Source organism: Choloepus didactylus, chromosome 3 (genome assembly GCF_015220235.1).
Source record: "Choloepus didactylus isolate mChoDid1 chromosome 3, mChoDid1.pri, whole genome shotgun sequence".
Taxonomy (NCBI): Eukaryota; Metazoa; Chordata; class Mammalia; order Pilosa; family Megalonychidae; genus Choloepus; species Choloepus didactylus.
In genome coordinates this window covers 152,312,516-152,331,037 of record NC_051309.1, presented here as the reverse complement: position 1 = coordinate 152,331,037, position 18,522 = coordinate 152,312,516, and the positions used below count along the sequence as shown (strand labels likewise).

At 35.1% G+C, this 18,522-nt stretch overlaps 1 protein-coding gene across 3 annotated transcripts in view; it reads right to left on the bottom strand.

Annotated features, from left to right (window-relative positions):
• Positions 1 to 18,522, bottom strand: part of NAA15 (N-alpha-acetyltransferase 15, NatA auxiliary subunit) — a 92,062-nt gene that overhangs the window by 50,150 nt on the left and 23,390 nt on the right. For all 3 annotated transcript variants that reach the window (XR_005215961.1, XM_037830691.1, XM_037830690.1), the window contains exons 2-3: positions 2,711 to 2,795; positions 496 to 600 (exon numbers count right to left, since the gene is read on the bottom strand). Coding sequence is in view for 2 of the 3 variants with exons in the window: in XM_037830691.1 (XP_037686619.1) it covers positions 496 to 600; positions 2,711 to 2,795 (190 nt within the window). In the remaining variant the exon portion in view is untranslated. The remainder of the gene's footprint in view (positions 1 to 495; positions 601 to 2,710; positions 2,796 to 18,522) is intronic.

The following is an 18,522-nucleotide window of genomic DNA, read 5'->3' as shown; positions in this document are numbered from 1 at the left end:
CTTTCTCTCACACTTTTCTGCTTACTCTCACCTCTACCTTCCTATTAATAAAATAAAAATTGATTTAGTATAGTACTTAGCATTATCAGAGAGCATCTTAGGTAAGGAGGGATTTGAACCTAGTATGAAGCATATTTCATGTGCTCTTAACCAGTATATTATACTGCCTCTTTAAAATTCATCTTTTTGTACATTCTTCTCTAAATTTATGATCATGATGAAATCTGCGTGATCCCCTTTTTTTAAGAATGGGAAGAACTTTCACAGATATTTTTTAAGGGAAGTTCCATTTGTGAGACAGATAAAATGCCAGAACATAGAATGTATATAACAACAACACCAGAATGAAGGTTGCATTTATTCAATTTACAAAATAATAATTTTCTCTGGAGTTACAAGGTAAAAAGGAAATAAGAGTTTTGGCTCCCAAACTGCAGCCTTATTAAGACACCCCCACCCAATCAATCCTTAAATCTCAAATCTCAAAAAGGATACACACATGACTCTTCAAGTCATTTCTCAAACCTCTACGAACTAATTCATATGCTTCTTCCTTTTTTCCCAAACAGTTCAATGTTAATCCTTTCATAGCCAAGGTTTCTAATTTAAAAACAAAGAAAAAGAAAAAAGAAAGTAGAATTAAACATTAAAGGTAATTAATAACAAGCAAAAAAGGTAACCATAATCTCAGAAACAAAGTTAGGCAAATATACATTATCCCAAGAATTAAAAACTTCAAGGTAATTACTAAGAAATTTTCCAGGTTTGTGCAGAATTTAAAAATTTTTTAAATTAAAAAATTAGACAAACCAAGTAAACCCATTTCTAGATGCTCTTCTTGGAAGGAAGCCCCCCACCTCCCACCCCCGATTTTATTAGATAAAAAGATACAAAAATGCAGGCACATCAACTAGATAGGTATATTTAGTAATTCACATACTGGAAAGATACAATGACTCTACTGCTGTTCTTGAGGGCAAATCCATGAGATGACCTAATATAAACACTCCTTTTAAAGTATGACAAACTTCATCTTGAAAACAGACTTTCTGTGAATCCAAGTTTCATACAGGTTGAATCAGTGTACAATGATTAAAACATACATATAAATTACATACATTTCATAAATCTATGCCTTTCATAAATTTATTTAAAATGACTGATTACTATTAAATATACAAATAAAAGACATCAGAAACCTGTCATTCCCAATCAAAAGAATAAAGGAGACACTGAGGGGAATATTAAGTGTTCACAAAACAAGAAAAAAAGATTTCCGAATTTATAATATGTTGTGTATGGAATAAGAAATATTCATTTTATGATTTATATAGCCCTAACTTTTAGGACCCAAAATTTAGAATTTAGAAAAAAATAATTAGAAATACAAGATAAAGATCAAAGGCATTATCTGAGGAAGAGACAACATCTGTAAGAAAATACAGATAAAGAAAAAGAAGCAAGGCAGGGGAGGATCACATACACATGAAAGGAAAGCAAATATAAGTTAAAAAAAAAATCCAAAATATATTTGGCAAGGAACCAAACTAACAAGGTACTTTAGAAAGTAGCCCTTTGTTGGCCAACAGGTAAAAATCTATTTCATTTGATAAATACAAGTTTTATCAAACATTTGAAAGTGCCAGATTTACTCAAATCTAGGATTGTGATCAAGTGTATTCAAAAAACTACTGTCAATTATTTTATGACACTTCATATGTAAATTAACTTTACATATGTTAAAATATGGGGAAAAATGTGCATTTATGAATCAATGAAATCGGGAACTCTTCTGTACTGAAACTCTTATCATGATTTCATTACTAGAAGTCACATTACTAGTTTGCATACATTACAAATGAACAGAAAACAACCTAATACTCAACTGGCCAGCAAAGAGAAATGTTTTCAACCAAAGAAAAGGTGAGAGAAATTTAGATACTTTCACTCCCATTGCTTTCCATTTCCAAAAAAAATTATATAATTATTATAGTGAAAGAATGCAAAAAAGTTAAGAAAGCTAACAGGAACTGGTAATCCTCCCTACTTTTCAATACTGGAGCATATTATCAAATTAATTTCCCAAGAGCCATGCTTCATATTCCTATACTGAGACTTGTGAAAACTTATTTTTATTTTGCCTCCTCAAAATTCAGCCACATATTCAACAACCTGGCATCCAATCTGCTACCACCAAGAGACAAAAGCATGCAAATTTTCAGAATACCACAATATACAAATCACGTCTTAAAGATTACTCATAGAAAACTAATTAGATACAATGCTAAATAAACAGATGTGAATTTATGAGCAAGGGACCAAATGGGCATTTTCTGAATAAGCCTACCATAAGGAATGAAATTTATCCGGCTCAACCAAAGTTCTAAAGTAAATTTTTCTTTTAGCAGAAATTTTACTTTAATAAGCATATTACCCTACTAGGCTCTTCTGCCTTTCTTACAGAGCTAATATTCAAAAAAAAAGACTAAATCAGAACTCAAGTAGAATGTTTGTTTTCTTGGCATTAAATTCAAATTATAGTATTAAAATTCCTCTCAGAGGAGTCAAAAATAAGAGGGTAATCAGTCTTAATAACTCTCTCTTGACAATAGTTAAGTCAGCTGGGAGTTATATGACCTAAATAAGAGAAGCAAGACAAATAAGTAAAACCTCATCTACTTCAACATAAGTGGGAGGTATTTATACTTACCTCCATGCTCTGCAAATTTGGGATTAGAGAGGATTTGTTTACAGAACTTCAATCCGTTTCTATACTGTTTATGTTCATAACATCTCTGACAAAATAAGAGAAAAATTTTAGTGTAGCAAGAAATGCAAACAATTTGAAATTCAACCCTAAACTTTTGATTCAGTTAAATACTACAGAATGATCAAATGTTATTTTCATACTGTCCTAAATCCCACTAAAATGACAGTATGAAAATGTAAAAAGGTATTGTTTCTAGTTTGCAAATGCTGCCAGGATGCAAAACACCAGAAATGGATCGGCTTTCATAAAGGGGGTTTATTTGGTTACACAGTTACAGTCTTTAGGCCATAAAGTGTCCAAGGTAATGCATCAATAATCAGGTACCTTCACTGGAGGATGGCCAATGGCGTCCAGAAAACCTGTGTTAGCTGGGAAGGCACGTGGCTGGCGTCTGCTCCAAGATCTGGTTTCAAAATGGCTTCCTCCCAGGACGTTCCTCTCTAGGCTGCAGTTCCTCAAAAATGTCACTCTTGGTTGCTCTTGGGTGTTTGTCCTCTCTTAGCGTCTCCGGAGCAAGATCTACTTTCAACGGCTGTCTTCAAACTGTCTCTCATCTGCAGCTACTTTCTCAGCTTCTGTGCATTCTTCAAAGTGTCCCTCTTGGCTGTAGCTCCTCTTCAAAATGTCACTCACAGCTGCACTGAATTCCTTCTGTTTGTCAGCTCATTCATATGGCTCCAGTGATTTAACTTAGACCCACTATGAATGGGTGGGGTAACACCTCCATGGAAATTATCCAATCAGAGTCATCAACCACAGTTGGATGGGGCGCATCTCCAAGGAAACACTCGAAGAATTACAATCTGATCAACATTGATACGTCTGCCCACACAAGATTATATCAAAGAAAATGGCATTTTGGGGGACATAATACATTCAAACCAGCACAGGTATATATATCCAGAAAGTAAAGGCAAGAAAAAGGAACCAAAAATCATATGCTTACTCCAAAAAGTCCAACCACCATTTCAAAATATAATTTTATTTTCCAGAACAGAAAAACAGAAAGTGCTCTAGAACTGCAGCTCCAGGGCGCCACTGGCTGGGCAGGGATTTCTACACCACATGGAGAGGATACAGCTAGAAAAGGAGACAGACTGCATCCATAAAGACTGGTGACAGTATCTGGTCCAGAACGCCACTAGAGACAGGTGGCTGGAGCCAGCAGACGAGTGGAGAAGGCAACAGCTTTCCATGTCACGTGTACCCACCTCAGCAGTTGACTGAGGAGATAACCCTTCAGAGCCTCTCAGCTGAGAGCTCCCATGCCAGGGGATGGCAATTAGATTCAGCCACCAAACGCTGAGCAAGCAGCTTTCTAAGCCCCATGTGCCCATCTCAGCAGCAGGCTGGGGAGATAACACTTCACAGGCCCATGGCCAAGAGCTCCCATGAGGGAACTTGGGATTTGTCAGACTTCTGGTGACCACATTCACTCTTCCTCCACAGAATCCTGTGTTGTGCAAAGCCACGAGGCAAGTGTGCCACACAGAAGTGCCAGGAGCCCTTCCCCAAACCCAGGGACTTGCAAGTGCATGACAGACAGGGACTGCAGTGCATGTGAGCTGTAAGGTGAGATGCGCAGCTCTGCAGCCCCAGAGTAGTCCACTCACAGCCCTGGGAATTGCCAGGACCACTGTGCCCTGGAGCGGATTCCCTGATGCACTGCACAGGGCCTGCTCCCCTCCCATAGTCCCCAGGGCACATGGAAAATTGGTGTGCTGACTGGATTTCTAACCAGCACATAGATGAAGGTGGGGGAGAGCTGGCTTGAGGATAAGAAGGGTGCAAGAGAGCCATCTGCTGGTAGGACAGGGAAAGTGCACTCCACAAAGCTGTAGCTCTGCCAAACTATAGACAAATGTTCAAATAAACCTGTATATCCTAAAATAACCTTACCAAGATAAACAAATGCCACAAGGCGAACAACAGGAAATTATAAAGCACATGAAGCAAACAAGATATGAACAACCCAAGTGACCAAATTAAAAAACCAGAAGAGACACAGAACTTGGAGCAATTAATCAAAGTACACACAAATCTCCAAAACAACTTCAATGAGATGGCTAAGCCATTAAGAAAACCCTAAAAGAGCATAATGAAGAATTTGAAAGAGTTAAAAAAAAAAAAAAAAAAGCAGATCTTATGGAAATAGAAGATACTGTTGATCAAATTAAAATTTACCTGAGACACACAACAGCAGATTTGAGGAGACAGAAGAAAGGATAAGTGAATTAGAGGACACAGTGATGAAATGCGAAAGGGCGAACAAATGGTGAAAAAGATCGAAAAATTTGAAATGGATCTCAGAGAAATGATGGACAACACGAAGTGCACAGATGTAGGAATCACTGGTGTCCCCGAAGGTGAAGGGAAGAGTAAATGGCAAGGAATAGTATTCGAAGACATTGTTGGGGAAAATTTCCCAACCCTTCTAAACTACATAAATACGCAAATCAAAGATGCCCGACAGACTCCAACTAGAATAAATCCAAATAAACCCACTCCAAGACATATTCTGTTAAAAGCTGAAGAGGAGGAGAAAGTTCTGAAAGCAGCAAGACAAAAGCAATTCACCACATACAAGGGAAACAACATAAGACCAAATACTGACTACTCAGTGGGCACCAAGGAGGCAAGAAGGCAGTGGTATGACATATTTAAAATTGTGAAAGAGAAAAACTGCCAGCCAAGAATTCTTCACCCTTTCACAAACAAACAAATACTGAGAGAATTTGTTAGCAAGAGACCTACTCTGCAAGAAATACTGAAGGGAGCTCTACCAGCTTGGAAAAAAAGAAAGAGCGATGCCTGGAGAAGGGCACAGAACTGAAGAGTATTAATAAGGTTAATCCATAGGAAATAAAGAGAGGGGGAAAAGTAGATCTGATAACTAAAAAGAAAAATAAGATGGCTGATTCAAGAACTGTCTTCACAGTAATAACACTGAATATGAATGGATTAAACTCCCCAATTAAAAGACATAAATTGGCAGAATGGATTAAAAAGTATGAAACATCAATATGCTGTTTACAAGAGACTCATCTTAGACTCAGTGACACAAAGAGATAAAAAGTGAAAAGACAGAGAAAAATTATTACACACAAGCTACAGTCAAAAGAAAGCAGGGGAAGCAATAAGATAAAATAGACTTTAAATGCAAAGAGGTTGTAGGAGACAAGGAAGAACACTACATACTAATAAAAGGGAAAATTCACCAAGAAGAAATAACAATCATAAATGTTTACGCACTCAATCAAGTTGCTCTAAATTACATGAGACAAAGATTGGCAAAAATGAAGGAAGCAATAGACGTTTATACAGTAATCGTGGGAGACCTCAATACACCATTCTCTTCTGTAGACAGAATAACCAGAGGAACAATAAGGAAGTTGAGAACCTAAACAATGTGATAAATGAATTAGACTTAACAAACATATATAGAGTTTACATCCCAAATTACCAGGAGATACATTCTTCTCTAGTGCTCATGGAACATTCTCCAGGACAGATCATAGGCTGGGGCATAAAACAAGCCTCAGTAAATTTAAAAAGACTGACAACAGTGGAATGCAACTAGAAGTCAATAACCATCAAAGAACAAAAACATTCACAAATATATGGAGGTTAAACAACACACTCCTAAACAATCAGTGGGTTAAATAAGAAATTGCAAGAGAAATTGTTAAATATCTTGAGACATATGGAAACAAGAACACAACATATTAAAACCTATGGGATGCAGCCAAGGTGGTACTGAAGTGGAATTTAACAGCTTCAAATGCATACATACATTAAAAAGGAAGAAAGAGCTAAAATAAAAGAATTAACGGACAGCTGAAGAAGCTAGAGAATGATCGGTACACTAACCTTAAAGTAAGTAGAAGAATAACAAGGATTAAAGCAGAAGTAAATGATATGGAGAACAAAAAATACAATAGAGATAAGTAAAATCAAAACTTGGTTTTTTGAAACGATCAACAAGACTGACAAATCCTTGGTTAGACTGACAAAGTCAAAAAGAGAGAAAACCCAAATAAATAAAATCGTAAGTAAGAGGGGAGACATTACTGTGCATCCCAAAGAAATTTTTTTAAAAATCTTAAGAAGATACGATGAACAACTGTATGCCCACAAAGCAGACAGTTTAGATGAAATGGACAATTTCCTGGAAATACATGAACAGACTAAACTGACCCGAAAAGAAACAGAAGACCTCAACAACCAATCACAAGTAAAGAGATCCAATCAGTCACCAAAAAGCCTCCTACAAATAAAAGCCCAGGGCCAGATGGCTTCACAGGGGAATTTTACCAAACTTTCCAAAAAGAACTGACACCATTCCTGCTCAGACTCTTTCAAAAAACTGAGGAAAATGGAACACTATCTAATTCATTTTTTGAAGCTAACATCACTCTAATACCAAAACCAGATAAAGATGCTACAAGAAAGGAAAACTACAGGCCAATCTCCCTCATGAATATAGACACAAAAATTCTCAACAAAATACTTGCAAATCAAATCCAAAGACACATTAAAAAAAAAAAAATACATCACTATCAAGTAGGATTTACCCCAGGCAATGTAATACAACAATAAATCAATCAATGTAATACAACATGTTAACAAACTGAAAAGGAAAAATTAAATGATCATCTCAATAGATGCTGAAAAAGCATTCAACAAAATTCAGCATCCTTTTTTTGATAAAATCACTTCAAAAGGTAAGAATTGAAGGAAACTTCCTCAATATGAGAAAGGGCATATATGAAAAACCATAGCCAACATAGTACGCAACGGTGAAAAACTGAAAGCCTTCTCCTTAAAGTAGGGAATGAGACAAGGATGCCCACTGTCACCACTATTATCCAACATTGTGCTGGAAGTTCTAGATAGAGCAATCCAGCAAGACAAAGAAATAAAAGGCATTCAAATTGGAAAGGAAGAAGTAAAACTGTCATTATTTGCAGATGATAGGGTCATATATTTGGAAAATCTTGAGATATTGACGACACAGCTACTTGAGCTAATAAACAAATTCAGCAAAGTGGCAGGATACAAGATAATGCACAATTCAGTAATGTTCCTATAACACTAACTGAAGAGACACTCAAGAAAAAAAATTCCATTCACAGTAACAACTAAAAAAATCAAGTACCTAGGAATAAACATGACCAAGGATGTAAAAGACTTCTACACATAAAATTACATAACTTTACTAAAAGAAATAAAAGGGGACCTAAAGAGATAGAAGATTCCATGTTCACAGACAGGAAAGCTAAACATGATTAAGATGTCAATCCTATCCAAAGTGACCTATAGATTCAATGCAATTCCAATAAAAATTCCAACAACCTACTTTGCAGAGCTGGAATAGTTATCAAATTTATTTGGAAGGGAAAGGGGCCTCAAATTGCTAAAAACATTCAAAAAAGAAAAATGAAGCGAGAGGACTTGCATTTCCTGACTGAAGCCTACTATAAAGCTACAGTAGTCAAAACAGCATGGTACTAGCACAAAGATAGACCTATAGATCAATGGAATCAAATCAAGAGTTCAGAAACAGACCCTGAGATCTACAGTTGACTGATTTTTGATAAGGCCCCCAAATCCAATGAACTGAGGCAGAACAGTCTCTTCAACAACTGGGGGTGGGAAAACTGGATATCCATATCCAAAAGAATGAAAGAGGATCCCTACCTCATAACCCTATACAAAAATGAACTCAAAGTGCATCAAAGACCTCAATATAAGAGACAGTACCATAAAATTCTTAGAAGATAATCTAGGGAAACATCTTCAAGACCTAGTATTAGGAGGTAGCTTCTTACACATTACACCCAAAGCATAAGCAACAAAAGAAAAAAATAGATAAATGGGAACTCCTCAAAATCAAAACCTTCTTTACCACAAATGAATTTGTCAAAAAGGTGAAGAGGCAGCCAAGGAAACTGGAGAAAATATTTGGAAAACAAATATCTGGCTGAAATCCAGAAAACAACTACAGACATCTTCCAAAATTTAGAGTGAAAATTAATTTCAACCTAGATATTCTACACCTAATCAAAATATTAATCAAGTATATGGGTAAAATAACATTTCAAGATTTTCAGAAAGCTAAAATTTTATCTCCATGCACTCTTCCTTAGGAGATTGTTAAAAGGAAATTAAAAACATAAAAAGACAATGTGGAATTCATTTATTAAAAAAAAAAAGGAATCAATTCTAATACAGAAAAAAAAAGGGGGCTAGAGAAGAGCCTGTCCAAAATGGAGCAAGAGAAAAACCACCATGAAATAGATTTCCAGCAAAGGCAAAAATGGAACTGTTGTGTTTGATAATATGGAAAACATTACCTATAATAAGGGAAAAATTATCCACATGACAGTAATACACACTTGTGGAAAATGAGTAACAGGCCTACAGAAAACCAGGCAAATGACTAAATGGGATAAGTATTAACTCCAGGAAAACCAAAGCCTTATATATATATATGAAAGGACATGTGGTCTTAGTATAGTATTTGGATTAACAGTAAACAATACATGTATAATTATAAAAATGTAAATGCTGGTTTATCAAAACAACTAGATATAACTATCCTGGGGGAATAAGGAAAAGGAAAGTGGGTAAATGTTCTAAATCCTATTTTTCATAATGAGGAGGTGACAAATTTCTAAAAGGCATGCGTAAGAGAAAATAACTAGAAGGGCTAAAGATGCTTGATTCTGTGGAGTGGGAACGAAAGGAGAGGGGAGGGGGTAGGCAACATATTTTTTTATCATAAATTTTTCAGCATGTTTTTCTCACAATAAAAATTTACTTTTAAAAGCACTCTTGGCATTGATGATGTTGCCTGACTCTTTATTCTACTTCAGTTTAATGCTATCTTTCCTTTTGTTGCTTCTTAGCTGTCATGTTTTGTTTTGTTTTGATTTGATTTCTTTTTCTTTTGTCTTTCTACCTTCTTTGATTCTTTCACCTTCTTTGTGGAAAAAATGGAGATGTCCTTATATAGATAGTGGTGAGGGTGGTGAATATATAAATATGTGACTATACAGGGAACCATAAATTGTTTCCTTAAGATGGAATGTATGGGGTGTAAACAAAACTGCATTAAAAAAAATGGGCTGATGAAGAAACCCTGAGGGCACTATACTGAGTGAAATTAAGTCAGACACATAAGGACAAATATTGCAGGGTCTCACTGATATGAACTAATTTTAATATGTAAACTCATAGACATGAAATGTAAGTTACCAGGATACAGAACGAGACTAAAGAATGGGGAGTGGTTGCTTATTATGAGCAGAATGTTCAACTAGGTTGAACTTAAGTGTTTGAAAATGGACAGAGGTGACAGTAGCACATTGTGAGAATAACTAACAGTGCTGAATGGTTTGTGAATATGGTGGAAAGGGGAAGCTCAGAGTCACATACGTCACCAGAAGGAAAGTTGGGGGTTCAAGATGGGAATGTATAAAACAGTGAATCCCGTGGTGGGCAATGCCCTTGATTAACTGTACAAATATAAGAAATCTCTTTCATGAACTAGAAGAAATGTATGACACTATAACTAGAAGTTAATAATAGAGGGGCATATAGGGAGAAAAGTATACCTATTGAAAGCTATATACTCCAGTTAGTAGTATTTTAACATTCTTTCATCAACAGTAACAAATGTACTATACCAATACTATGAGTCAATAATGGCGGCGGGGGGTGGATAGGGATATGATATGGGAGGATTTAAGTTCCTTTTTCTTTTTTTTTTTTTTTGTCTTTCTTTCCTGGAGTAATGAAAATGTTCTAAAAATTCAAAAAAAAATTAATTGTGGTGGTGGATGCACAGCTGTATGATGGTACTGTGGGCAACTGATCGAACACTTAGGATCTTTGTATGGAATGTGAACAATATCAATAAAAAATTTTTTTTTAAAAGCACTGTATTTGTTACAGAAAAAAAAACGACATCCAAAAGGTATTTTAATCTATGCCAGAATTCACTGTCAAAACTTTTAACAAATTTTATTCACAAACTCTTAAGCAATATATTCAAAATCCAGGATAGTTAATGCAAATGATGACAAAAATCATAGTAGAAAAATTTCTCTTTAGGAAAATATGTAGCAACAAAACTGATAAATATAACCTGTTTCTTGCCAAATCTTTCCCATCTCAACAGACGACCTCCCTTCAACCCACTGAACAGATGATCAAGCGAAACCTAACCATCTTTGATGCTTCTCCTTCCCTCAACCCCGTATCCTCTAGTAAGGTTCTATCAGCTCCACTTTCTCTGCAGTCATTCCTAATTAATGTGCATATTTTCTCTGAACCCCACAATCAACTGTATACTCAGCAGACAGAGTGATTTAGAGGATGAGACAGAGGGGAAGGCAGAAGGAGAAACTTAGTAATATTTCATTATCCATATGTAGCAAAAGAAACATTTATAACTGAGCAACTAAAGTTAGTGTTCCTATGTACTTAGCAGAAAGTCTAAAACTTCATTGTATTAAAAGGTATTAAAAGAAGCTATGATGTAAGAACTAAATAAAAAGAAATACTCTTGCCTTTTTGCTGTTTTCTGGAGCTACGTATAAAGAAGAGTTCAATTATCATTATTCTTAAAACACTTATTTGCTTTACGAAAATTTATTTCTGTAAAAATGTTTTTAAAAGTTACTAGACATTCACTTTTGGGCCATGATGGAGGAAGTAAGTTTCATGACCACATGACCAATTACAAAAACAAGGACTGTGATTCTATGAATATTTACTCCTTGTTTGGAGTATGTTTGTATTTGTACATAAAGCAAATATTTTTGTTTTCTTCTCTATCTTATCCCCTTATCAAATGACATAAGTCGTATTGTTCATTTCGCAGTATATGTTACAGGGTATCAACTTTTAAGAGTGAATGTTACCCAAGGACTTGCATCCTGTTCCGGAGAGATTTAGTCCATTTCCAGTTGTACACAGGGCAGCTATGTATCATTAGGCGAAACATCTGTTATTGTGTTCTATTTAGAGATTAAGTATGGTTTAAGGTGATGTGTATAGTTGCCAAGTTGACAAGGGGTGGACTCCGATGGTTAGGTTCGTGTGTCAACTTGGCCAGGTGATGGTGCCCACTTTTCTGGTCAAGTAAGCACTGGTCTAACAGTTACTGCAAGGACATTTCATGGCTGGTTAATAAAACAGAGAGTGCTTTATTAAATCATTAGTCAATTAATTGCACCTGTGGCCGATTACACATCTACCATCAATTAAGGGAGTATCTTCCACAATGAGAGAATCCAATCAGTTGGATTTAATCCAATCACTTTTAAGGGAGAAGAGAGAACTTGCACCTTCTTCTGCCAGCCAGCCTCTCCTGGGGAGTTCATCGAAGACCTTCATTGAAGTTGTCAGCTCATGGCCTGCCCTAAAGAATTTGGACTCATGCATACCCAGTTACCTGCGACACTTACATAAAATCTCATACTTACACATATCTCCTGTTGGTTTTGTTTCCCTAGAGAACACTAACACACTAAGTAAGGGTGAACCTCCCCTTCTACCATAAACAATAAAACTGAACAAAATATGTGTAACAACTGTTGTCTCACACATTGGACAACAGGCAGCACAGGACTGTGAACCATGAGAGAAGGAAACAAACAAGATGAGCTCTAGAAATGCCACTGCTTTACATATGGAGGTGTTTTCTAGAACACAGAACAGGGAGTGGGATCCCAAGCAGAACACAACTGTCCACAGAGTCGAAGAACCAGAATGAAGTTCAAAGAGGCTGAGGTATACTACAAGGCAGAGTACTGAAAATGAAGAAACCATACAGAGAAAGAGATTTAAAATATTCATGGGATCCTCATGCAGTTGTTGCTGAATACTGGTGAATACTAAGCCATGCATATGTAGAGTAGGACTTCGTGAGCGCAGACAAAGAATGACCAAAAAGCAGTGAGCTGAACAACAATTCCCAGAGCTCACAGGGGCTAGGATTCCACCAAAATGATATATTCACTGAACAGCTGCAGAATTCAGTAAACACTGAAGAAAGGTCAAACTTTAGTAGTAGGTTCCAACTAGCGCTAGCAAAAGGAACACTCTAGACCCATCCTAACAAAACCTCAAGGGATCAGGCTTCATTGCCACAACAAAGTCCAACACTCTAGACAGTTAAATCCAACAAAACAATATAAAATTCATAATGCCCAGCATACAATCAAAAATTGCTACACAAGTTAAGAAGCAGGAAAACAGGCCTATAATCAGGAGAAATGAGAAACTGAAGGGATTGAGAGATAAGGATTTCAAAACAACTATTATAAATATGCTCAGGAACCTAAAGGAATTTAAAGGAAAGAATATATGAGACATGTAACATATAAAACAAGAACCAAATGGGAACTTCTAGAGATGAAAAATGTATCTAAACTGAAAACAATCAGCAGATAAGGTTAAAAGCAGACTATGACACTGCAGAAGAAAAAAAAAATCAGTGAAACTAGAAGACAGAGCAATAAAAACTACCAAAACTGAAGCACAGAGAGAAATAATCTTTAAAAGCACCACAGATCTAAATGTAAAAGGTAAAATGATTAAGCTTCTAGAAGAAAACATAGGAAAATACATTAGTCATTACCTTGGGGGCAGGTAAGATCCCTTAAACAAGAAATTTAAATTGTTCAGCACTGAAAGTAAAAAGAGGCAAGCCAGATAGAAAATATATGCAATAAATATGCCTGACAAAGATCTTATATCCAGAATACATAAGGAAACTACAAATCAATAACAATAAGGCAGAAAGCCCAAGAAAATAGTGGGCAAGAGTGAAAAAACACATCCCAAAAGAGTTATCCTAATGGCCAATACATACATAAAAAGGTGCTCAACTACATAAAAAAAACATAGTACCACACTGTTAAATTAAAGCAATTAAATTAAAGAGACACTATCAACTGTTGGTGAGGGTGGAGCTACAGGAACTCTCATACACAGCTGGCAGGAGTGAAAATTGGTTCAACTACTTTGGAAAACTGTTCAGCAGAATGAATTTTATGGCATAAAGTTTATACCTCCATAAACCTGATTTTTAAAAAAATCTATTTGGCAGCTATCTAATAAAACTAACCATACGCATACTCTCTGATCCAGCAATTCCAATGTTAGGTATATGATTAACAAAAATATAAACATATTCATCAAAAAAAGAGGGAAAAGAATGGTAATCAGATTATATTAATAGCTGTGACTACAAAAAAAAAAAAAAAATGTAAAAGGACATCCAAAATGAATAACATGCCTGAATTAACAAGAGTAAAGCTTAAGCTCTTTTAATTGACTTTGTATAAAGAATTGCTTTTATATTGAAGGCTTAAATTTACCAAAGCCAATGAAGTAAATGAATCTACATCTGCTACGTTTAGATACAGTAATCACAAAGTGTCATCACTGTGTGATAATCCTAGCATTAGAAAGGTAATTTTTAAATACCAGAAAAATTTACTTCTGGTAAATTTACTTCTGGAGTTAGTAAATTAGTGAAATAACTGCCTTTAAAATCAAATAGCTCTAGTTTCAAACCCTGACTTTAGGCAATAAAATGTTATATAATCTTAAATTCTTTGCTGAGTATCAAAGAGAACAGTAATTCTTAAAACACAGAAATAAATCATCAGAAAAAAGCATGTAAAACACTCAGGAATAATAATAGCTAACACTTCCTGAGCATTTACTATTGTCAGGCACTGTGGTAAGTGCATTACAGGGAAAGCTCATTTAATCCTAACAACACCGGTATGAAGTAGGTACTCTTATAATCCTCATTTTACAGATGAGATAACTGAGATCCAATTATATAACTTGGCTAAGGTCACACATCTATTAAGTGATGGAAACAAGAATTGAACCCAGAAAATCTGTCTCCAGAGCTCCATTACATTTAATCTTTATATTATAACTACCTCTCTACTACAAATGCCTAGCACATTTAAAAAAAAATGTGGATTTTTAAATAACATAAAGCTATTAACACAATTAATACATTGTCATTGTAGATATAAAAAAATTAATCTATAATCTCATTTCAGAGACAACTGCATTAACATTCTAATTTCTTTAAACAAGAAAAAGTTTTGATTCAAAATTTATAAAACCTCCTACTATCCTATAATAAATGTAAGTCTGTATATATACAATTCATAGTAACATAAAAATTATAGACATTGATAGTCTTACTTGACATGCACAGTGTGACTTTATTTTGTATAGCCGAACTTAAAATATTCAGGATTCCAGTTGTTTTTTCTTGGTCTTACTAGAAATACCTTACATTTGTTTACAGCAACACATTTTTCAAGGGGATTTCACACTAACATCTCATTTAATCTTCATGATAATCCTGTAAGCTAAGCACAAAATCTTCATTGTACACATAAAATCTAGAAACCAAGCAACATGCCTAAGTTTACATACCTAGGTAGTGGCAAAAGTTAGACTACAATCTAAGCTCTCTGATTCTTGGTTTGGTGCTTTCCACAACATACAGAAATTTTATTAATATAAATATTATTGAAGTCAAGAATTTTAATCTTTTAACAGATCTTCTAATCAACAAATTCAGCTATCTCACCTTTTGTTTCCTTGCTTACTCAGTTTTATAATCAAATGGGCAAGAAAAATGCCAATAATAAACTAAGAAAATGAGCACACACACAAAATAATTAACCAACTGTATAATCCCCCAAATAAAGTTAGCAATTAAAAACAGAAAAAAAAACTTTAAATAAATATCATTTGTACTATAGACTTAGCTTTTTATCCCACTTACGGACAGTGAGTTTCAGTTCCTAATGATTATTCCAAATTAAAGAAATTGGGCAGCTTTCCATTTTGAAGTCTTACTTGATGCCATTAACACAATTATTTCCTGTCAATCTGACCTGTGTAAATAATTCAGAATGGCATAACCCCCCAAGTAAGTGCTAAGGATTCATCTCTTTATCATCAATAATCAGAGTTTAAGGAAGTAGATCTCGATCTCTTTGTATTCCTAAAGCACTATTGCTACAACAGTCATCATTACAAATGAGTAGCCTTCTCAAAGTTTAAAGGAAAAAGAGAAGTGACAGTATGTATTCAACTTAGTTTATCTTGTAAATTTTCTTTAAAACTTCTACTCTTACCTCATGACAAGCTCTAGTAGCAAATAAAGGTTACTAAGGTAAACAGAACTAGTATATCATATTTCATTCAACATTTTCCCTTTCTTCCACAAAGATGTTATGGAAGGCCAGATCTACTATAATTCATCTTTAACACTTGTTTTGCCTTATTAAAATGGAATCTTGTAAAGGCAGGCTTAAAATACAATAAAAGATACAATTGTAAGGATTCCTTTTCTGAACCACTGAAAATTACTGTAAATGCACATATAAAATTTAAAAATAGGTTTACTTCCTTGCTTAAGGAATCCCATGTAACACCAACAATGAAGTTCATTCTACAGGATTATATGGGAAGAAAGATATTATGACAAGATTCATAAAGTCTTTTTAATGAAAATAGTAGGCTTAGTTTTTAGGGAACTTACTTTACTTTTACTTAGGGAAATATAGATACAAACTACTACACATGGTATACTTTGGTCAAAGGTTTCAAATTTAATTTTAAAATGGGTTTTATAAAATGACAGGTTGGTATGGTATATGACTATATCTCAATAAAATTGAATTTTAAAAATGACATGTTGGACAGTCATATTAAATTTCTCCATAGCAGAATGTTTACATCAAATAAAAATATAAAGCTACAATCCTTATCCAAAATTCTTGGGTTTGGTGAGTCCTTGAAATTTCAGAATTGCAAACAACGGTTTCCCTTGGTATGGAATGAATACCATAGTACTCAATTTGTCCTCCTGCCTATAACATGAGCACACATTAATTCAAAAATTAAATATAATGGCCTCAAAAATATTGGAATACTTTAGACTATATTGAGCTGAAAATATTAACACTGTGCTATAGAAACAATGAAGAAAAACAGAATATAATTAAAATAAGTTGAACTGTTCTAGTAGGTAATAAATCCCCAGTGCTAAATGCTGGCCCCATACACACCAACACTCCTGCTTCCAGCTGCATAGAAATACCAGATTGTGTTCCCACCAACTACAAAACTGGAAAGTATATACATTCAGTCACTGGACAACAGCATACACAAGACTGTAATCTCAGAGAAGGAAAACAAATGAGGTATCTCCCAAGAAAAATCCTTGTTTTTGCTTGGAGGCATTTTCCAGACTGTAAAAAGGGAGGCAGAACCCAAACACAACACAACAGTCTCACTGATCTGAGAAGATTTTAGATTTAGGAACTGCCAGGGCAGCTGAATTTATGGAGCAGGATAAGAATATGCTTCAGAAATCTCCATAGGATTCTTTAGTCAAATACTAAGCTGTGGTATATGAGTGCAATTTATAATTGGCAAAGATCCAATTACCTGTGAGTTGAACAACCACTGGTGTTTGTACAAGGCTGGGAGACATTTGAGTTCCAAAGATCCAGTTAAAAGACTTCACTTAACACTCCAGGATTCAGCAAAGACCCGGAAAGGCCACACTTCAGGAGTACGGCTAAATCTACACCCACCTTTATTAAAGCACAGCTTCAAAACAAGCCTTGCAAAAGACATGAAGAGACATTTTTCCAAACAGGAAATACAGATAACTAAAAATCACATGAAAAGGTGCTCAACTTCACTAGTTATTAGGGAAATGCAAATCAAAACTAAAATGAGATATCACCTCACACCGACTAGTATGGCCACTGTTAAATAACAAACAGGAAACTATAAATGCTGGAGAGGATGTGGAGAAATAAGAACACTTATTCACTGCTGACAGGAATGTAAAATGGTACAGCTGCTGCGGAGAACGGTTTGGCAGTTCCTCAGGAAGCTAAGTATAGAACTGCTTTACAATCTGGCAATCCTGCTACTCGGGATATACCCACAAGATCTGAAAGCAGGGATGCAAACAGACATTTGTACACTGATGTTCATAGCAGCATTATTCACAATTGCCAAAAGACAGTAACAACCCAAGGGTCCATCAATAAATGAATGGATAAACAAAATGTGTTATACACATATGATGGAATATTATTCAGCAAAGAAGGAAAGAATTCCTAAAGCAAGTGACAATGTGGATGAACCCTGAGGACATGTTAAGTGAAAATAAGGCAGACACAAAAGAACAAACATCATATGATCTCACTGATACGAACGAATATGTAACTAACACACATGAAATATAGGTTACCAGGATATAGATGGGGAGTAGTTGCTCAATACGTGCTGAATGTTTAACTAGGTTGAAATTAAACATTTGGAAAGGGATAGAGGTGATGGCAGCATGTTAATGTGAGAATAATTAACTGTAGAGAATGCTATGTGAATATGGTAGAAAGGGGAAGTTTACAGTCATGGATGCAATCAAAAGGAAAGCTGGAGGTTAAAACAGGTATGTACAACACAGTGAATCTTGTAGTGGACAATGTTTATGATTAATTGCACAAATATAAAAAAGTTCTTTCATGAACTAGAACAAATGCATGACTATTTCAAGGAGTTAATAATAAAAGAGTATATGGGACAGATAGCACCTATTGCAAATTATGGAATATAGCTAACAGTATTTTAATATTCTTTATCAACAGTAACACATATACCACACCAATACT